This window comes from Ictalurus furcatus, chromosome 20 (genome assembly GCF_023375685.1).
Source record: "Ictalurus furcatus strain D&B chromosome 20, Billie_1.0, whole genome shotgun sequence".
Classification (NCBI taxonomy): domain Eukaryota; kingdom Metazoa; phylum Chordata; class Actinopteri; order Siluriformes; family Ictaluridae; genus Ictalurus; species Ictalurus furcatus.
Window position 1 is genome coordinate 2,341,856 of NC_071274.1, and position 22,746 is coordinate 2,364,601.

General features: G+C 41.8%; 1 protein-coding gene across 1 annotated transcript in view; it reads right to left on the minus strand.

Moving 5' to 3' along the window:
* Window positions 1-107: 107 nt before the first annotated feature.
* fbxl7 (F-box and leucine-rich repeat protein 7) overlaps window positions 108-22,746 on the minus strand; it is a 39,087-nt gene continuing 16,448 nt past the window's right edge. The window contains exons 3-4 of the mRNA XM_053651120.1: window positions 4,969-5,541; window positions 108-1,096 (exon numbers count right to left, since the gene is read on the minus strand). Coding sequence (XP_053507095.1) covers window positions 360-1,096; window positions 4,969-5,541 — 1,310 coding nt within the window. The 3' untranslated portion in view covers window positions 108-359. The remainder of the gene's footprint in view (window positions 1,097-4,968; window positions 5,542-22,746) is intronic.

Here is a 22,746-nt window from a genome sequence, read left to right on the forward strand (position 1 = left end):
ACATTAAGCAAATTTTTTTCGTAGCAACAATGACACAAATTCATATTTAATCCAGAGAACTCGGAGATCTGTAGTAATAGTAATCTGTAAGATGATCGTAATTGGTCTTTGGCACTCAGTTGTGAAGATATTTTTGTTTGGATTGTCGTGATGTCTTAGTGTATGCAGACCTTACTCACAACCCAAAAGTGCTAGGATTGCTAACAACGAATAGAAACAGAGCTTGTTAGCATGATGCGTATGAGATTGTCGTCGTAGCTGCAGCCGAACGGACACTTCAAAAACAAAAGAACAAACAAACAAAACAACAACACAAGCACATGTTCTTGTGTATCAGACTGTCTAGTTCGTCGTAGCTTTCAGAAGAAGGCGGGGTTGGTGTGTTCGATGACGCAGCGCTTGCAGTGGCGCTTGACGAAGCGCAGCGCGTCGAGTGACACGTCGCAGTCCTGCACGTTAAGCAGCTGCAGGTCGAAACAGTTGGCCGCCACTACCTGCAGTCCACGGCCTGTGATGCTCTCGCACGCCTTCAGGCTCAGGCGCTTCAGATTGAAGCAGTTGAGCGCGAGTACCTCCAGCCCGGCGTCCGACACCAGCGGGCACTTGCCGATGTCCAGGCTCTTGAGCTTGGGACAGCTCTTAGCCAGGTGCTCGATGCCGTGGTCCGTAAGGCCTTCGCAGCCTCGGGCATTCAGATAACGTAGCCTGGAGCAGTACTTAGCGATGTAGCGCACTCCTACGTCGGTGATGCGGCCGCAGTGCGCTATGCTCAGGTAGCGCAGGTGAACGTCCAGCTTGGCGATCTCGCGCAGCCCGAAGTCGCTGATGAAGCGGCAGTCACTAACGCTGAGCTCACGCACCACCGGGCAGTAGATGACGAGGAAGCGCAGACCCTCGTCGGTCAGGCGTACGCAGCGGCGAAGGTACAGGTGCGTGAGCTGCGTGCAGTGAGCCGCGATGATGTGCAGACCCTCGTCCTCCAGCGCAAAGCAATCGCTCATGTCCAGGTAGCGGATGGAGATCTGCTGGCCGTGCAGAGGAGAGAGTTTGATGGATGCTTCCCGCGTCAGACTGATGCACGTCACCTTCGAGCATCCTGCACATGAATAACGAGACAGAAAAACGAACGAATCGTTAGCTCATGAGAGATTTAATTGGCCTCATGTTGGTAATTGCTGCTTTAACACGGACCGAATTGAAACAAAGCAGCGTATTAGACAGGTACAGGGGGAAAAGTTGTCCCTGGATGCCGTGGTTCCAAGTCTGGCTTGTCCGTGGTCTCTGTTTTATCCATACGTGCCTTTTGTTTATGTTTTGCAGCTTTCTCTACCTCTTTCTTGTCACCTGTTTGTTACCCAACTGTGTTCACCTGTTCTGTGTTTAGCCCTCAATTAGTTTGTCCACGCATACCCTGCTGTTTCTGTTTCCTTGCAAAGTCACATCCTGCATTTTTATATTTTTACGTTCCAAGCCTTGTTTTCGTCTGGGTTTTTTTTTTTTTGCTTTTCGACTTGGTTTACGAATTCCAGTTTATTTTTGTCTACGTATGTGTTACGTAAGTACTACAACTATTGTTATCATCTTCGCTCTAATAACACGCACGTTCCTAAATTGTAAAAGGTACCAAATTTAGCAAATCTACAAGGAGCACTTCGGCGAAAACATTCTAATGACGCAAATAACCATTATAGATCGAGAGCATGCTGCTAGTGCTATCTCATTATGATTCGTCGATAGTCGTCGTAACGGTTTATCGGAGCAGCTGAAAGCAATACTTCACCCTGCTTACAGACGTCCTGTGTCAGACGAGGTTTGTTAGGAAGGACACGACGATAGATCCCACCTCTTTTGCAATCTGGGTTCGTTCAGGGTTGAATTAGCTTTCACGATCAGGTCAGAATATTCCAGATGTTTCTGTTTGAATCGCTCCTTACACAAATCACTGCAGGCTATTGTTGGAAAGCCACAATGTAATACGGGCGTTCGGAGACTGCAGCCACCTCTGCATGGTTTCAGTTGAAAACACCATAAGAAATCTGTCTGCAGAGACAGGTTCAGTCAGGAATCGATTATACGGAGTCCACCAAAGGGTTAACTTAGTGTTAAAAAATTTGCCTTAAACGTTGAAGAAGAGAAACATCTGAAAGGAGTTATTTATTTGATTTTTTTTTTGTAGGTTAGGATGGAGCAGGGTGAGGGGGGGCGCGGCTCTCAGAATGCATTATGCAGGTATTATTCAACAGGGGGCGCCATGCTCTATTAATTCTCTGAGAGAGCGTTAAATTGTGGAAATGACGCCACTTGTTCCTCACACTCAGACAGGAAGTGCAGGAAGTCTGAAATAAAACAAATACCAGGAAAGGGTTTGACCGTGGAGGAAGATTTTCTGAATTTCTGACTCGACAGGGATTATAAAATTCCATCTTTCGAGTCATCAGATATTGTTTCAAGATCTGCAAATGAAAGGATTTATCTGAACTGTGGCGGTAACAAAACATAATAAATAAGAAGAGATAAAGATGACAGTTGTTCTGCTGCATACTGCAGGAGAAAAAAAGCGGAAGCAACTCAGTCTAGATTTCATTTCTCCTCATCATTAAATCATTCATGTGAGAAACGTTATTTCACTTAATGAGCAGAGCAGACGATCCCAAAGCACCTCGAGGTCAGAGGTTTATTTTCCTCTCGGAGAATACAGCATGCTGGACAGAAAGAGCTATTAATATATTTCCCAGGTCCAAGAGGAAGTCACGGATATTTCAGAATAATCTATCAGTGAGGAAGGCCGCTGCAACCATCGTACATGATGAGGAGTAAATGGAGCAGGAACAGTGATCCGTTTTAAACTCGAGTCAGATTCTGTTTGGGTTCTGAGTGCTTGGCTCAGGATGTGTTTGGGTCAAGATGAATTTCGTGAAGTGTTTAGTTCGGAATCTGATAGACAGTCGAACAGTTTTTTTTTCGACCGGATAGTATTTGATTTGGGCCATATTTGAGCCAGATAGCTTTTGATCTGTGCTGTGTATGAGCCAGATTATATTTTAATCTGGTTATATTTGGGACAAGTAGTATTTGATTTGGACCTGACAATATTTGGTTCAGTCCAAATTTGGATCAGATTATATATTATTCCGACCATATTCGGGCCAGGTGATGTTTAATTCAACCCATATTTGGCCAGGTAGTATTTGCTTCAGGTCATATTTGGGTAAGATAGTATTTCAGTCAGACCATATTTGGGCCAGGTAGTATCTGATTTGGTGAATATTTGGCCAAGTACTATTTGGTTCAGGCCAAATTTGGGACAGATAGTATTTGATTCGAGCCATATTTGGGCCAGGTAGTATTTGATTCTAGCCATATCTGGGCCAGGTAGTATTTGATTCGAGCCATATTTGGGCCAGGTAGTATTTGATTCGAGCCATATTTGGGCCAGGTAGTATTTGATTCGAGCCATATTTGGGCCAGGTAGTATTTGATTCTAGCCATATCTGGGCCAGGTAGTATTTGATTCGAGCCATATTTGGGCCAGGTAGTATTTGATTCGAGCCATATTTGGGCCAGGTAGTATTTGATTCGAGCCATATCTGGGCCAGGTAGTATTTGATTCGAGCCATATTTGGGCCAGGTAGTATTTGATTCGAGCCATATTTGGGCCAGGTAGTATTTGATTCGAGCCATATGTGGACCAGGTAGTATTTGATTCGAGCCGTATTTGGGCCAGGTAGTATTTGATTCGAGCCATATTTGGGCCAGGTAGTATTTGATTCGAGCTATATTAGGTCCAGGTAGTATTTGATTCGAGCCATATTTGGGCCAGGTAGTATTTGACTCTAGCCATATTTGGGCCAGGTAGTATTTGATTCGAGCTATATTAGGTCCAGGTAGTATTTGATTCGAGCCATATTTGGGCCAGGCAGTATTTGATTCGAGCCGTATTTGGGCCAGGTAGTATCTGACTCTAGCCGTATTTGGGCCAGGCAGTATTTGACTCTAGCCATATTTGGGCCAGGCAGTATTTGATTCTAGCCATATTTGGGCCAGGCAGTATTTGATTCGAGCCATATTTGGGCCAGGCAGTATTTGATTCGAGCCATATTTGGACCAGGTAGTATTTGATTCGAGCCATATTTGGGGCAGGGAGTATTTGATTCAGTTCAAATTTGACTAAATTTTGAGGGAATTTTTCGTCAAAAGACAACCCTGTTTGAAGTATCTTGTGGTGAAACTGCATTTGAGTGAGAATGTTATTATTACCATTATTCAGTCAGTGTTTAGGCCCGACTGCGTTTGGGCCTCTGTATTTGGGCCGAGTTATGCTTTCTGTTGAAGTATTATGTGCCTCTGACTCACACAGACATTCCAGTAAGTACATACACAGGGTTGTGCAGGTCAGCAAGTTTCTAAAATATTACAGATTTTGCATTCCAGGCTTTTCAGCTTCAAGGAACTTGGAGAAAAAAAACCTGGTTAATAAATGTTATTCTCTTTAATTACATGAATTCATGTGAGGATTAAACTTATAAACATAGCCTTCTATCATTTCAGGCAGCTACAGCAGACATGTTTTGGTTGTTTTGTTCTGTCTCTGTGGGAAGCTGATTATCCACATACCCTGCTTTTTCCTTGTGTAAGTAACTTTCCTTTAAGTTTTCACTCAAAGACATCTGTAAATCCCCGAACTCTTAGAACATGTAATTTCTTGCCACAGAAAGACATCAAGAACTATAGACACATTAAATGAGTCCCATGAGCGTGTGTGATGTGTGTTTGATGGATACAGTCACTCCTACAAATGCAGACACAGTGGTTAACATTAGCGAAGACTAAGAACCTAGCAGTATATTTTCATTTCAAGGACCAAGGAAGCTTATTTCAAAAGTAATAAAAGGACAACAAAACAATTAAATATTGTATATGACACTAAGACACAAAAAATCAAGACGACAAACCTTATATCGTATTTACCTGAGACATCCAGGTGCTCCAGGTTAGGGCATCGTGAGACGACCTCGAACACAGCCTCATTGGACACGTTGTAGCAGCCAGCCAGATCGAGGCGCCGCAGCTCGGGACAGCACTGCGCCACCGTGTAAAGGCCGCGGTCGGTAAGTCTGCGACAGCCATTCAACACCACCATCTCCACGGTTAAACATACGTTGGGCGTATCCTGACATAGACGGCGCGTAAGCACCCGCAACGCCCGGTCCACATGTGCCACATCACCCGTCAGACGCACTGTCCTCCAGAGCCGTGGGTCCCATGCCAGGTTATACCATCGGCGGCATACCCGGGCGCAACGACACAGCTGGTTGGTGGGCAGATGGGCGAAGATCTGCAGAAAGGCGTGGTCAGGCAGCATGTCGATGGGTGCCCCCTGATGTTGCTCTTTGGACTGGCACATTCCACGCTGAGGGTAAGTGAGACCAACAGTCTCAGGAGCGAAGGACAACGAGGAGCCATTGAAGAGGGCAGGTGAAGAGCGAGGAAGGATGAGAGCAGGACTGGGTGTACTCAGAGTGCGCATGCTCACGTCCGAGTCTGAGGAGAGAGATAAAGGAAGGGGAAGAGGTTAATAGGGAGTAAGACAGATACAGTCTATTATGATCATGGAGACAGCTACTTGCTTGCCAGACTTGGATGCACCAAGGTGCATGCACCGCTCAAAACACTATGGGTGAAAAGGTAACCTTAAGGACATCAAGAACCAATGCACCTCAAGTACTCAGAAAGGCAAAGCAACCTGATCACTTCAGATTCTAAAGATAAATACCATAGATGGCAGGGTATCAGGCCATCACTGACTACAATACAACATGTGACTGTGACAGTAATGCTTTTGATGCTCTTTGATGAATGACTTCTACATTGGGTTTCAAAGCACAGAACAAGAAGCCTGGAAGGAAGACCCCCTTCCCCTATTTCCAATTTCCAATAGTACTTCATGGCAGACATTAAAATAACTCTAGATTTCTTGCAAAGGTAATGATAATGAGTCTTTATTGATCACATATACATACACATATACACACAGTGAAATTCTTTTGTTCACATATCCCAGCATGTCAGGAAGTTGGGGTCAGAGCACATGATGCAAGCACCCCTGGAGCAGAGAGGGTCTTAACCCTTGCTCAAGGGCCCAACAGTGGCAGATTGGCAGTGCTGGGGCCTGAACCCCTGACCTTCTGATCAGTAACCCAGAGCCTGGAAGTGCTGGGGTTTGAACCCCTGACCTTCTGATCAGTAACCCAGAGCCTGGAAGTGCTGGGGTTTGAACCCCTGACCTTCTGATCAGTAACCCAGAGCCTGGAAGTGCTGGGGTTTGAACCCCTGACCTTCTGATCAGTAACCCAGAGCCTGGAAGTGCTGGGGTTTGAACCCCTGACCTTCTGATCTGTAACCCAGAGTCTTAACCGCCAAGCCACCACATAACAGTTCTCAAAAAAAGCCACCTGCCCCAAATTTGGCCAGAATCAAATACTATCTGGACCTAATATGGTCCCAATCAAATATAATCTGTGGCACAAAAGAAAAGTATTCATCCTCTCATCCGGAGATCGCTAGTTTGAATCACGATGATGCCACAGCCATCCATGGTCGGGAACCCAAGAAAGCAAAATTGCCTGTGCTCTCGGGGAGGGCACACTCTCGCCCCCCATCGATCACAGCAACGCTAGCCAATCATGGGCGTCTGTGAGATCATGCATGCGGGTAGCGGGTTGATAGCGCTTTCCTGTGAGTGTGTTATGCTGCCCCCGAATGTCATCGATGCCCCCCAGTCGTCTGGCTTCACAGGAAGCACGTGATAGCCTTCGCCCTTCCTGATTGGTAGCTGTCATGTCATAGGGGACAGATGGGTGGGAATTTAGGGAGAAAATTAGCCGGCATGACTGGCCATTTACTAAAACATGTTTCCCTTACATCTACAAAAGGTTCCTTACTGGTTGTTCGGACCTTCTGTTGACTGTTGTTTCTACATTTACTTTACTTTAAAGAACAGGTCAGACCGCAAAATCGTGACATGGGTAATGACAACGGCTGAGAACATCATCCTGGCCTCTTTCCACTTCATCGATGACATTCAGCACAGACACTGCAACCGTAAGGGGGTGTTTGTAGGACAGCAAACAGCATTGAGGACGACCTTTTCCACACCTCTGACAGAAATTGTACTCTTCTGCCATCTGGCAGAAGGTCCTGGAGCATCTGGTGCATTTGTGTAACATCTTCTTCCTTCAGGCTGTCAGACTCCTCAACACCCAGTTACTCCCCAAAACACAAGGCTTAAATACCATCGTGATGGAGTAAAAGAGTAGGGTCATGAGTTCCAACCCTCTGAAATTCATTATGTACAAGAGACAAGTTGTTGAAATAATTCAAGCCAATGTTGGCTCTTGTCTTCTTGAGTCATTTCCTCAGTAAATCTATTAGCTGTCTTCGCCACCTACTTGCTGGTCTTTGTCGTGTACTAATGGCTTAGACTTCAGGAAATGCCGGCAGTTCACTGTGGGCTTTTACGGAAGCCATACACACCAACATTAATCTCCAAAGACAGGCGCTACATTTCCTGAGCCTGCCTGGCATGTCCACTCCATTCAAGTCTCCCAAGTTGGACACACTGACCCTGGCTTTACCTGCTTTTTTTTTTCTTCTTCTTCTTTTTTTTTTTTTTTAAACTCCCACAGTACACACTACTTTCCAATGTATGGCGGGAATGAAAACTTTCGATACTTAAGCTCTGTCATACATGCCATCTCAAGTCAAAAAGGGAAGGACCAAGGACTATTTTTCTTAAATCTGCACGTAATCTGAGACTAACAATAGACACACTTGTTATTTACCAAAGGAAAACGATATGATATGTCGACATGATGAAGCTTTCTGTAAGGACACATTTATCTAACATTTATGGAAGGAGTCTCCAGTGCCAGTAAGATTTAATGGAAAAAAAAAATTGCGTAATCTTGGAGGGACTCATAAGTGATCACAGGACCTAACTTTTTTTAGTTTTACGGATTGTGCTGAAATATAAACAGATAAATTGTCCTTCTTTAATCAAATAAATTTGTAAAAAATGCAATGGTTGGCAAATTGCTGTGGAATAAGAGGAGTAAAACGTGCTGTTTGAGGAAAACAATCCACTTTGTTGTGGTTTAAACCAGCTCGTTGTTGATTATTTTCCTAGAACAGCATGCAGTTAGTCCTATTTTCTCTCTCTCTTGCTTATTTATTGCTTAATAAATTAAGCAAGTGGTGTGCGTGTAGAATTTAAAAAAAAATCCCAGTTCTACAGAATGTAGTCTTGAATAGTTGATGACTAATGAATTAAAAACAGTTCTCGGTAGCGGACTCGGACTTTTCCCTGATACTTTACTTGTAGCTGGATCTTTCCATGCACACAGCCACAATATTGTTCTCTGCGGCAGATGTTTTTTTTTGTTTGTTTGGGTTTTTTTTTTTGTCCCCAACAGTTATAATAATAAAAGCGGAAAGCATTCGGATTTAGAGAGGAAGCTTGTTTTGTCCCAACATGCAGTGTTTCCCATCATGTGGCACGCTGGCATGTTGGTGGCTGGGTTTCCAGTTCAGTGCCACCGAGCGTCCCCATATGGAAACCACATCGCCATAAAAACAGCAGTCATGCTAGGCAAGCCCACTCTGGTAGACTGTTTAATGCATTTTAAACAGGCCCAGAGATAAGAAACAAGACCCTCAAGTCTAAATGTAAAAGCCAGAACACGACAAGAAATGTTAAAGACAGATATACACGCATAAAGCCTTAGTGGTCGTCAAAAAAAAAAAGGAATGAACCCATATAACATATCCAGTAGTTTTGAGTGTACGGCAGCACGGCGCTGTAATTCTACAAGGTGTATATTGTAGTCAGTGTGTGGGACGACATGCTGTGAATACTGACTGCGGCTGGCAGATGAAGCGTAACCCGGTCACGCTTTCGATGCCACCACTGCTGATGCTGGAGGAGAGTGGATGTGGTGGCCGTCGCTTCAGCCTCACACGCTACACGGTACCACTCTTTCTGTAAGCATGACCAGGCCGCAGCTTCTAAAGGAACTCCTGAAATGCAATTACTGGGAGGTTTTTTGACCCCAAGGGAGCGTGCAGTCGCCTTTATTTTCAGCATGCTAGTCCACCCTGGCATCTTGGAAACAATAACAAGTTCAAAACAAAACAAGGCTGGAGAATCAAAGCGTAACATTATAGGGAATATATAGTCGGGAAGACATTGTAAAATTGTTGCCTGGAACCCCTCTTAGGGCAAAAAAAGCACCGTGTTGGGGGTACTCACTAAAGGACGACCTCGTTGAATAAATGCTGAGAAGAATAAAGAAGGACTGTTAATTAAGATTCTACTAATCCCCTTTTCAGTAGCCCAAACATCCTCAAGACTACTGTTGGGCCCCTAATGAACTTCAATACACGGAGAGTTCTGACCTGTTAACACAAGTTTCCTACCGAGAGCTTCGATTTACAGGAAATGACCAGCATGTCTCATTTGAGCATCTGGATAGCACTTGAAGTCATCTTAAACTTGTGGGGTTTTTTTTTTTATCAGGAGAAGCTGAACGACATGGTGGAAAATGTGAGTTTGCGTTGAATATGTAACAGGCAAGTGTTACTGCATCATAAAGCCTACCGCGTTCCATATGTCTCAAATGCAGGTTACGCAACACCAGTGTGTATGGTTGGTGGTGTGGCTAATTTATAATTTGCATATGCAGTAGAATCTGGATTTATTTATTTATTTATTTATTTGGGAGGCGGGGGGGTGTTTTTCTAATGTTGTCTAAAGGAGGGATTCCCAATCGGGGGTTCATGGTGCCATTGTAGCAGGTTTGTAGTCTGAAGGGATTCAACTGACAAATAATAATAATTATAATAAAAAAAACAATCGGGAATGTCTGGTCTATGAGAATGATCAAGGTTTAATGACTTTAATGAACAACGCCGGTACCTGAGATGATTAAAGGTGCTTTCGCATCGTTTGTCTCACGATTAAACGAATAAAAGAGCGAGCAATGTTGGCGTGTAGGGCTGAAAACGTCCTCGTAAACCTCGTGAAAAAAAAAATACAGTAGCGGAAAAAGATTAGCAGACCTTTACAAGGTTCTTGTAGAAATCACAAAAATGACCTGAGCCCAGAGAACACGGAGTCGGTGCTCAATAAATGACTAGATAATTCCATAAATAGCTAGTTTAAAACATTTTGCGTGTTCAAACATGTTTAAACATGTACATATAAACATGTACAGTTCTACGCCGCTGTCCTTTGGTCCCATTTATCAGCTCGCCTCTACAAAAAAAAAAAAAAAAAATGCTACAATCTAGAATACAAATGTTTGATTCATTTCTCGTAGTTGAGTCGATTCAGAGTCAAATCACTTCATCACTCTGCTAGAGTCTGACTCTGGTCTCAGAAAGCAGCCTTAAAATAACTACTAGCTCAGCTAACTTTTGAGGTCACAACTGGATTCCTACAAGAACAACCTGAACTTTTTTTCAAAACTAAACTATACGTCTAACAAACACTTGTGATCTTAAACAGGAAAGAAAGAAAGAAAGAAAGAAAGAAAGAAAGAATAAGAGCAGTCCAGTCTAAAGACTTCTCATTAAGCTTCTGGTCCTCGTCTGAGTCTGTCTGCAGTTGCATTATGGGTTGTGAATTAGTATTCCAGACAGGTATGATGAAGAAATCAGACTCGCCACCCGTCTTTGGATCCCACTCGGCCCGAGCGTTAACCCTTCCATGCGGTCTCCATCCGAGTGCAGGGTGGAGAAAGGAAACATTTTTGTTAAAAACTTCTCATCACCCGATCCTTTTCGAGGCGTAAACTTACGATAAGCTGTAGCGGCACACTTAATCCGTCGTGCACAAATGAAGTTTCACATTCCTAGCTCTACATAGCTTGGGCGAAATCCTGTGTGATGTCATTTTGGCTCGGCTCACTGGAGCGACCTCTTCGCTGTCTGGCTTTCAACAGAATAGCAGCACAGCGGGGGAAAATAAAGCTGAGTTATCCCTACTGCCTCGGTATTATTTATTACTACATTCTCCCAAAACTATCATTACAAGGTGTTCTTATAGATGTCATGCTATTTTTTCCTTCTCCATCTCGTGCTACCACCTCATGCAAACATCCATTAATGAATCAAACTGCTTCATGTATCCTGCAATTTTAAAATGGACTGCACCAGGCATTTGCCAATCGTTGGTTGTACAATATAGATCATGAAATTCAACGCACACAGTGTTCATAACGTGGACCGTGTATAAAATCGTTAAACCGGCAGTATTTCCTTTATTTCTTTTTATCCCACAGCAATTTGCCTACAATTACAATTTATTTATTTATTTATTTTAATTTAAGAATGATGCCGTACATTTTGTCCATTTCTATTTACATTTAATGATGTGCAACATCCTTTTAAACTTATGTTCTAGCAGCTATAAACTGTCACACCTTCTGTCCAATCAGATTTGAGAATTCAGCAGCGCTGTGGTATAAACATTAACAGTCCATAATTGTAGATTTGAAATAATACAAGGCGTCCATCAGGCGTCCATCACGAGCTCACGGTTCAGCTTCATAAAATCAGTAAAGACAGTTAAGCCTCTATGTCGGGGATTTCCCATCTCATATAAGAAAGAAGGATTTTGAGGTGTTATAGGATTTACCACACAGAAGATTGTTATCCTATTTAATACACTCTCCCATACATTCTTTGGGATTAAAACAATCCAGATCTAGAAAAAAAAAATCACTGAGTTCAATTTCCTGAGTATGAACTAGTTCTACTGTATATCTTTTAGCTTTGCCTATTAGTGTGTATTTACTGCTATGATTAGTAGTACTAATGATTTTAGTGATTCTTGACTTCGTTTAACTCAACTAAATAAGAATTTACCATAAAATAGCGTAAACGTTCAGTATTTATGAAACGAGAAACTTCAGGCTTCATTGTGTGTTCTTGGTCATTGCGTGTCCTTGGTCATTGCATGCTATTGTTCATTGTGTGTTCTTGGTCATTGTGTGCCCTTGGTCACTGTGTGTCCTTGGTCATCGCATGTTCTTGGTCATCGCATGTTCTTGGTCATTGCGTGTTCTTGGTTATTGCGTGTTCTTGGTCATTGTGTGTTCTTGGTCATTGCGTGTTCTTGGTCATTGCGTGTTCCTGGTCATTGTGTGTTCTTGGTCATCGCATGTTCATGATCATTGTGTGTTCTTGGTCATTGTGTGCCCTTGGTCATTGTGTGTCCTTGGTCATTGCATGTTCTTGGTCATCGCGTGTTCTTGGTCATTGCGTGTTCTTGGTCATTGCGTGTTCCTGGTCATTGTGTGTTCTTGGTCATTGTGTGTTCTTGGTCATTGCGTGTTCTTGGTCATTGCGTGTTCTTGGTCATTGCGTGTTCCTGGTCATTGTGTGTTCTTGGTCATCGCGTGTTCTTGGCCATTGCGTGTTCTTGGTCATCGTGTGCCCTTGGTCATTGCGTGTCCTTGGTCATTGCATGTTCTTGGTCATCGCGTGTTCTTGGTCATCGCGTGTTCTTGGTCATCGCATGTTCTTGGTCATCGCATGTTTTTGGTCATCGCGTGTTCTTGGTCATCGCATGCTCTTGGTCATCGCGTGTTCTTGGTCATCGCGTGTTCTTGGTCATCGCGTGTTCTTGGTCATCACATGTTCTTGGTCATTGTGTGTTCTTGGTCATTGCTTGTTCTTGGTCATTGCGTGTTCCTGGTCATTGTGTGTTCTTGGTCATCGCGTGTTCTTGATCATTGTGTGTTCTTGGTCATTGCATGCTATTGTTCATTCGCATGTTCTTGTTCATTGCATGTCCTTGGTCATCGCATGTTCTTGGTCATCGCATGTTCTTGGTCATCGCATGCCATTGTTCATCGCATGTTCTTGGTCATTGCATGTTCTCGGTCATTGCATGCTATTATTCATTGCGTGTCCTTGTTTCTTGTTTCTCACCTTCCTGGTCACCTTCTTATGGTTCTCTCCAGTTTTTAAAGCCTTTGTGCATTTGTATCCATGTTTCTCCTACGTCTATGTTTTGAGTTGTCACTACAAAACATGGACTTTAGACCCTTTAGAGTCAGTTGAGGAAAACTGCTCGCCTCTTCCAACATCTTCAGCACCTTCCATTTGAGATGGTTGAGGCGGCAGCAATCCTGCTAGTGTTGCTGCTTGCTAACTGACATCGCTGCAGCTGGAGCATAACCTGACTCAGCATTTTCTGTTCAACGATATGATTATGATTATAAATATTTATATCTTTTTAAACTCTAGGCCATTTAGTGGAAGATTACAGCACCTTAGTGGAAGACTACGTTCACAGTTTACTGAAATTTGTCTCGTCTGTGATTAGATGAATCATGCGCGATCTAATCAAGGCAACGAGCTTACAATGTTCATAAAAGTCCGTTTTGATTTAAGGTTGTCTTGAAATACAGTTCAAATATATCTCGTAGTATATACTCAGCCTTTATATCGCTATATATGGTCTAGCTGATATTCAGTACAGGCCTAGCATGAATTGATGAAAATTAGAGTGAGCCATTCCAGCTCCTTTGTCATTAAGATAAGTGATGAAACCGAGGTCGTACTGATGACTCCTTCACATGGCAGGAGGGAATGCGTGGAATGCCATTTAGCCATTTAGCCTGTTTCATCCAGTGCTCCTCCAGCAGCTATGCAGACAAAGCCTGCAATTACCAAACCACCTCCTGCTAACGAAATTGATGTAATGCAGATTCATCATCTTTACTACAGAAATACAGGAAAATGCACAGCACATTTTAAGTAGTTTCATCTCTGGAGAGTTTCTGGGATAATTGCTCTGAAATACGCACGTCGGTGCTTATCTTTAACTTGGACTCTTGAAGGCAATCTAAGCAGAAAATCTCTCTTTTGAAGGACGCAAGTGAGATGTGTAGAGCCCAGAGTAAGTCTCCACGTTTTAGCCGACCACTGAATGCATGTGAAATACAGGTCGTAGCAATTAGCTTAGCAATTATAACTAAATTTTGGTTAAAACTTCTCAAGCAGTAGCTGTAAACTAAACTTAAATCAAGCAAGCTAGCTAAACTTTGCTAAACTCTTTGTGTAATTAAAACAGTAACCAAAATCACTAACAAGCTAGATAATTTTAACACCAGTACCTACATTTGATAGCAAGCTAGCCAACACTATATCGAACTGCAAACTTGATGATGTCCCCACTAGCTGTTCTTTATTTGTACTTTGTCATCTTAATGTACCGCCTAGCATAAAACACTGGTTTTAACCACATAATATAATAGTTTATCATCGTTAGCAACTTCTTTAACTTAACTCCTACAACATTATCTGCTTCCAAGCTAGCTAAACATGGGTAAACTATTTACTGTGTACTTAGAACTTGTAGAGAACGTTATTAGCAAGCTGGATAAAGTTAACTGAACTGTATTATTATGTGATTAACACCAGTACCTACGTTTGCTAGCAAGCTAACAATAGCTATCATTATCTATTATAATATGTAGTCTAAATTAGTACCAAGTTTGCTAGCAAGATGTGTAATGTTACCTGAATCATTCTATTGAGTGTTTAACACCAGTAGCCAAGTTTGCTAGCAAGCTAACTAAAATTATACATTATATTGTGTAACCTATACTAGTACCCACGTTTGCAAGTTAGCTAGCATTATGTATTAACTTGTGTAATCCAATTTGTAGCGACATTTGCTAGCAAACTAGCTAACATGACCTATTATAATGCGTAATCTAAACCAGTAGCTAAGTTTGCTAACATGTTAGCAAACATTATATTCTACTGTGTAAGTCTAATTAGTAGCCAAGTAGCTGCTAGTAAGTTGGCTAAACAGTAAATTAATCCCATCATTAGCCCTTTTTTTTTTTTTTTTTTTAAATGTAAAAACACTAATAATGATGTTACATGATTAATTTTGTCATTATCAATGGATCAGAATTATTTTATGCGCCATCCTGGTCGATTTTAAAGATGTCTGTCACTCGTTAAAATCAGGAAAGACGAAACGCTCTGATATTCATCATCCTTTTTTTTTTTTCAACTTAAATAAGCAGGATGCGTGTCATGAAGACACTCTCCCGTTCTGACCCCGGCTGTGACCTCTGGCGGTAGACAGAAACCCGATCTCCCTCTGAGACCTGAAGAACTTGTCACATTTCACTGCGAGGGGCCAAAGCACAAGACCTCTGCATTCTGATGAACTCAAATCCAATGTCCTGTCGCAGGGCAGTCGAGGAATTCAGTAGGAACCAAACGCTACCGTGCGTGAAAAAGTAAAGCTGACACAAAAACGATGGACTCTGAGGTGAAAGTTTTGCATATGGAGCTGTTGACAGACCTGCTTGGGGCTGACAAACACGCTAGTCCTGCACTGTTTTGCCCAGTGTGGCTTCCAGAAGCGCATCTTGCTTTGATTAAAATACCTTCAGTGCTTCTCATGCGAAAGTCTTCGAGCTGGGCGGCTGCTCGCGTTAATGCGCTTGGGAGCAGCTGCGCTCGACCAGCCGTCAGCGGGACCACATGGACAAATCGCTCACAGACATCTTATGCTCTGACAACGCCAGCCATACAAACACTCGCTGTGTCAGATGTGTTTACGGCAGAGCTGTGTTAAGTACTCAAAAATGTAAAAGTCAATCATCATGCAAGGGAATGCATCAAAACAAATCAAGAGCTCTCTATATTCTCTAGCAACACAGCAGTAAATCTCTGGAGGTACAGTAGCTAGGTTGCTGTTCTCCAAGTGGAAAAAAAAAAAAAAACCCAGAAGGAATAGTTTGTATGAACATACCGCTGCTGCTAACAGTAAATGAAACCAATTGTGGCTAGTTCATGTTGTGGAAAAGTCACGCTAACTTTTACCGTGTGTTGATCATTAGCTACGTTATCGTTTCTGGGTAAACAGAATGAATCGAACAAGGGAAAGTTTTGATTTAAAGTTGTCATCAATTAGCTATCATTCGAACAAGCAAAGATAGCTAACAAATTCTTGCTAGCTAGCAAGTCACAAACACCAGTTTTAACTAGCACCAACTTAAAAAATAGTGCTTGCGATTATCATTAGCTTCAGTATCATCTCTGCTCAAACAGGATGAATCTAATCACAGACATGAGCTAACAAGGTCTTGATTTAAGGTTGTCTTCAAACAGTGGGAGCTCTTCTAGCAAGCTAACAAGCTAACTTAACAATTATCGTGTGCTAGCAAGTGACAAACACTTTTTTGACTAGTACCAAGACTCTAAACTTGACTAAACACATACTTCTCTGTCCAGTAGTCTTTAAATATGACATTTTTTTTTACCACAGACATTTCTTCTTGCTTTAATTACCAGTACTATGACATAACTGATGTTTTGAAAAAGTCATGCTAACTTATAGCCTGTGACTATCATTAGCTCCAGTATCAATTCTGGTCAAACAAGATGAATCTAATCAGGGAACGTAAGCTAACGAGGATAAAGTTTTGATTTAAGGTTCTCTTCAAATAGTGTTAGCGCTTCTAACAAGGTAAGATAGCTTGCCAGCTAATTGTCGCTAGCTACTTTTTGATTAGCGCCATGGACTACTCAAGAAAAACACATACTTCTTTCTCTAGTCATCTTTAAATGTTCTGTTTTTAAAATCAACTTTGTATTTTAACTGAAAGCATTATAGCTAGTTCATGTTATGGAAACCCTTACCCTAACCCTAACCCTAAGTCCTGCTAACTTAAAGCTTGCGACTATTATTAGCTAGAGTATCGTTTCTGGTCAAACTCTGCATGACGTATCAGGTGTCAAAGCGATCAGGGCTACAAAGCAGAGTGGAACGGTATAGGAAGAAAAGCGAGTAGAAAAAGCAAGCACTCGTTTGTTAGTTTTCTTTTCTATCGGGGTTTGCTCATTACAGCATACTCAAAGGTCAGAATTCCCTCCCCTGCCTAATCCTTGAAGTTTCCGTGTTCTAGCTAATTATGGCGGAAAAAAAAAACCAAAAAAAAAGTTTAACAGTGGTGTCACTATAAATGTCAGAGTTCCCCTGACTCTTCAATGACTCATTCCTTCGAGACCAGGATTCGTTTTATTAAATCAAGAACATCATAAAGGAAATATTCAAACATCTGGTCCATAAACTAGGGCTTTGCCACAGTAAAGGAGGCAAAAGAAAGGGGTTTCCATGTCCCTACCCGGCCTGCTTTGCCCCTCTCTCTCTCTCTCTCTGTCTCTCTCTCTCTCTCTCTCTCTCTCTCTCCCCTCCGTCGGGTTCGGGGGAGCCTCGCTGGTGATGTATAAAGCAGAAAGGATCTGGAGAAACAGTCTGAAGCCTGATCACTCAGCGTGTCCCGATCTGAGCCTCTGTGCACTCAAACTATTATTAATCTAACACATATTAAGATTTTTTTTTTTTTTTTTTTTTTTAAATCAAAAAAATGGAAAGGAGAAAAAACGTGGAGCTCATGTGGTTTTAATATTCATTCCACCACTGGTAAGTATTGCAATAATAACATGAAGTCTCTCGACAAGTGTCTAATAAGTAAAACATCCAGGACATCGATGTTCAAGCTACTCTTGGGACTCAGCTATTAAGCTAAACACAAAGAGTTGATTTTTGTAGAAGTGTTACGCACTGACCCTATCTGTGTCTGTATTCAAAATGGGCGTGGATTCTTTTCTGGCTTTAACAGTTCCTCAGCCTCAGCTACATCGCTCCGGTTCATAATTGGTCTCAACTAGAGATGTGCATGGGACCATTTTTTTTTTTTTTTTAATTACCATCAATCCAAATAATGTATTCGTATTCAGTTAGATTCACAATTTGCATGCTAATCTATCCACTTCTGTTCACTCTTCCCTAAATCAGGCCAACCACGGAGCTCAATATTCAAAGCCCTGTAAAGAGCAAACTGGACAATGCTGGAGTGTCAGCCCAAAGACTGAGAGCTCTCAGGTTTCCTGTGATCTTAAATTCAACATGGTTAAAAGCTACGATTTACACGCTAACCAATCCCCCCCCCCCCCCCACCCCTCTCTCTGGAACACATGGGTGTCTGTGAACTTAAATAGTCCTTCTCTGGTTTCATTGAATTCCATGGAAAGTCCACCAACTAGCTATCCCTTGGTGGTCACTCTTTAGCTGTCATTTCAATGATCGCTCGACTTGTAAAAAGTGATTCTCTGCTGCGTTTCATGTCACAACTGCGTAAATTAATCTGACAACAAAGATAACGAGCAGCTCGTGATGCAGCGCAGGGCAGCGGCGGCCTCCTCGAGGAACACGATTACGTCACAGGATCCATTTGGGCACAATGGAACAAGCTGCCCACTGACTTCCTGTTCTGTCCTGTCTGTTCCACCGTACAGGAAACCGCCGCAGAGACAAAGGTGCTCATGTTGACCACAGGAGTGTCCACGTGTTCTGGGTTTTCTGTTCCAAGAGAACTCTACATACACTCTTGGAGAACCCCTTAAACGTCCCATGTAGATCCTGAACCATATACTGCTTTCAAAGAAGGTTCCAAATATCCTCCCGACATTGAAGGATACGCGGTATAGAAAATGGATGGTGTCTACCACTGACATGAGACTTGTTCGACTAGTGAAAATGTACTGTATGTTTTTACGCCCTATCGTTCCCATGACTACTCATTATTCCTCTGGTCTGGTTTCGGATTAGGCGTGTGGAACCGTTTCTTATAACTTCCTTTGACATTCGCATGGACTCTTACAAAATCCAGCTGCATCAACCTTGCCCGTTTGAATCCATCAGAATATTCAAGAGGTCGGGCTGATATAAGTGGACACTTGTGTGGTCAGTTGCTTCTTTCGACAGCTGTGTGTTCCTGCATCCTTACTTCATCCACAAGAACGCCGAACAAAATATCTGGAGTCGATTCCAGATGTGGCGTTTGCTTGCGTTTGCTGCTGAAGTCTGCTGCTGTCATCTGTCAACACAAGACCCTAAGAAGTGTAAATGGCAGCAAAACGGTGCATTCTTCAGAAGTAGGAATGCGATGGTGAGATCATTGATTGCAAAACGACCACAGAAGCACACAGACGACCACAGTAGTCGGATGACGGAAGAATAATTTCAATCAAGAACAAAAGAAAGAACGGGTGAACAAATCCGAAACACTCAGCAGGATGTGGCGTAGATGTACCAAAGAGAAAATACACCGGCATGACTTCAAGAGGGTTTACCACAAGCTAATACGTTCAAGGCCAGTGACTTCGTTGGATACGGGTGTAGGATATGCGAACTAAACGTACCGTTCGGAGCTAATTTAAACATATCCCGTCTTTACGTCATACAAAAAGTTGTCCAGGGTCTAACAGCTGTGTTCTTATGGTAACGGTTGCTCACAATTTCGCTCAATTTGTGGAAAAAAATCCTTACATCCTATCATTTATGTCTGATAAACAAGAAAGTGAAGAAGGGAAACACTTTTTAAACTACCCCAGCTATGCTAGCTAAGTTAAAGAGTTTAGCTTTTAGTTTATCAACAAAACATTTGCAACAGTTAAAAATTATCATCCATTAAAGTCTCCAAATGGCGTTCGAGACGTGATTTGATTGTATTTATTTTAGAAACTCGGTGTGTCTAGACTGATCTACACAGCAGCCAATAGCATTCAAGATACGATACATAAGCGTGGAATCCCAAGGCTAAATATGTGGAGGATTTCTCACAACTTCCTTCATCACGCCTGTTGGAGATATTTTAAGCATTTTAAGACTTGTTCTTAGCATTTTCCACGTAGCGTTTCCATTTCTAGCGTACATCCAGATACTTCTATGAAATTACATTCACGACACAATGCTGATATATTCTTTGGAAGTTATACACCAGATCCAGTAAACTGCTCGAGGGTAGAGCTCATGTGGTGCGTCGGGCGCATCTAAAATCTGGCCGAGTTCTCGGACAAAGTCTTACAGACAGCTGAGATTAAGATTAACCACTACCAGAGTGATGGAAAGAGGAAAGTATGGATGGAAAAGAAGGAACCCGCTCACGATCCAAAGCAAACCACCTCATCTGTGGAACACGGACATGTAGCGCTGCCAGTGAAACCAGATCATTGGGTTTTATTGATGAGGTGACTAGAGATGACAGCAGCAGGATGAATTCTGAACTGAACAGAAGCACGTGAACGACTAAGATCTAAGGAAGTGCTTCAGAACTAGACGGCACATCGTCGTGGAACAGGGGAACGACCCAAACATAAAAGCTCATCTGGAATTTCAGAACCAAAACGTGACGAGTTCATTGCAGAAGGCAGATTAGAAATGTAGGGTTGTTGTCATTTTGCCAAGCTAGCATAACATTGATTAGCTAGCAGAGAGCATTCTTATCTAGCTAGCTAACGACTTACTGAAACTCTGCTATTTTAGGATTGGATATTTTAGTATTACGTATTGTTTTTGGCGCGCTAATGCAACTATCATCTGGGCTAGTTTTAAAAAAAAAAAATCGCATTTGTAGCATTTCAGCTAACTTAGCATTTCAAATGTCATCTTCTAGCTATTAATGATTGTTGCATAAGCAATCGTAATCCTTGAGAAGAGGTTTGCGGAAGTCCCGATCATAAAAGAATTTCAGCAGAATTTGAGCAACTTTGCGATCAAAGATGGCCGAATGTGAGCGCTGCTACGACGGGCATCTAAAACGTCACCGATAGAAACAACTCGTCATCATCATCATCGTACGACTATCGTACCAGACTCTATCGTAAACTCCGTCTGATTTTCTGCACATTTCTTCGGCTTTCGTCTCATACAGTGTGACACTGAATGACCTTACTATTAAGACCGTACAGCGTAAAAGGAACGTAAATGCGATCCTAATGGACCGGTATTCCAAACAAGAACTATTCTTTTCCATTAAGAATCGCTTCATTGCTTGTAGTACCTGCTTTTGTAGCTCCAGAACCAAGTGCTAAATCATTGTGTCAACTTAAATAACAAGAATTGTTAGAAAAAAAAATAAATAAATGAAGGAAAAATGAAAGCACCAACCACACCAAGGACAGAATCCTGACCACACAGCTACTGTACTACACTTTCCAAACCCAAATACTCATGAGCCTCAGGGTCTGATAAAATCTTTAGAAAGCCCATGTTTAGGCTGAATGAATGAATGGATGGATGGATGGCTGGACGGATGGATGGATTCCAGAAGAAGTGCATGCTGGGAAATAGTTTCTCCATCCCCACTACATCCCTCATCCAGGCTGATTTGATCTAACTAGGCCTCTTTTTTTCCAAAGCAGTTATATAATGTGGATTCTCTCGTTTTTTTTTTTGTTGTTTTTGTTTTGTTTTTTTACAAGGTGTCACATCATATTAGGTGTGTTGACATTTAAATGATTTGGTATTCATCCAATACATTTTTGTTAAATAGGACTGAATGAGTCACTCCACCGAAAAGCTGTGATTATTTTCCGGCTCGGGATTCTCACACTCACTCACTTTATGTAAAAGTGTTCCGAATTGTACTTTTCCATAGCAGATTTAACGATGACAGACTTCGGCCCTACACAAAAGGCAAAACTGCCAGAGAGACCGCACTAAACAGCTCAAGAAAAATGACAAACTTATCAACTATAACAAAAAAAAAATATATATATATATATATATATATATATATATATATATATATATATATATATATATATATAAATTGCTATGTTCCAAGATTCCACTGAGTCTTTTTCCTAAAAAGTTCCAGGAACAATATGTACTTCAGAACTTACTCATTGTACCGTGCGTCCCAAGTGTTTTGGGGTTTTTTTCTTTCCAAAAGCAAACGTTGCTTCCTGACTAAATCTGGCTTGCTATAGTAGTGCATCTTCACTATACACTTTTTTTTGTAAAAGGATTTATAATGGCTAGATTTTTAAAATAAATAAATAAATAAATATCATTATACATTGGTATATGCGTATTATATACTGGTCTCTCTGGTAAGTGTATGTAGCTAGTACGGTTAATCTGCTTTGATAATCTACCAACAAACAACAACAACAACAACAACAACAACAACAATGGCTGTACATTTTGGCTAATATTGTTTAATGGGTCTAAGTAAAAAATTCTGGATAGTGCACATCCTCAAGCAACAACAGTACTGGTCCTGACACACCTATAAGTCACATACTACAAGCAACACAAAAGCGTTTTTGCTTGCCAGTGTGAACGGAGGGTAAGAATTAATGAAGGTAGCTAAAACTATTGCTAGGTGATCAAAGATGTTCTTGATCCAGCCAATCCAGAAGCCTTGAGGAATCCACATTCCAGTCCAGACATTATCTCGCACTCACTCACCTGCCTACAGAACTCACCTGTTTCCTGTTAACCCTCGTTTACTTCCATAGTATTTAAACCGGTTCACTCGTTGCTAATCTTTTTTAATTATTATTATTTCTGTGCATAATTCTGGACACTGGTTGTGCTTGATGTGCTTCCTGAGTTTGAAATTCTTGTTTTAAGTGCTCTTTGTTTTGCATTTGATTGACCTGATTTTTCTGTTGTTTTGGCATTTTAATGAATGCACTCCCTGTCCACGGTGTACCCCGCCTTGTGCCTGATGCTCCAAATATAGTTTATAGTTTTTACAAAAATATAGTTTTTACCATGGCCTCCCTGTTAACTTTTATTTCTTTTTTTTGTCAGATGACCGCTTTAAAACCAGAGGCTTGAAGCAAATTTTTCTAAGA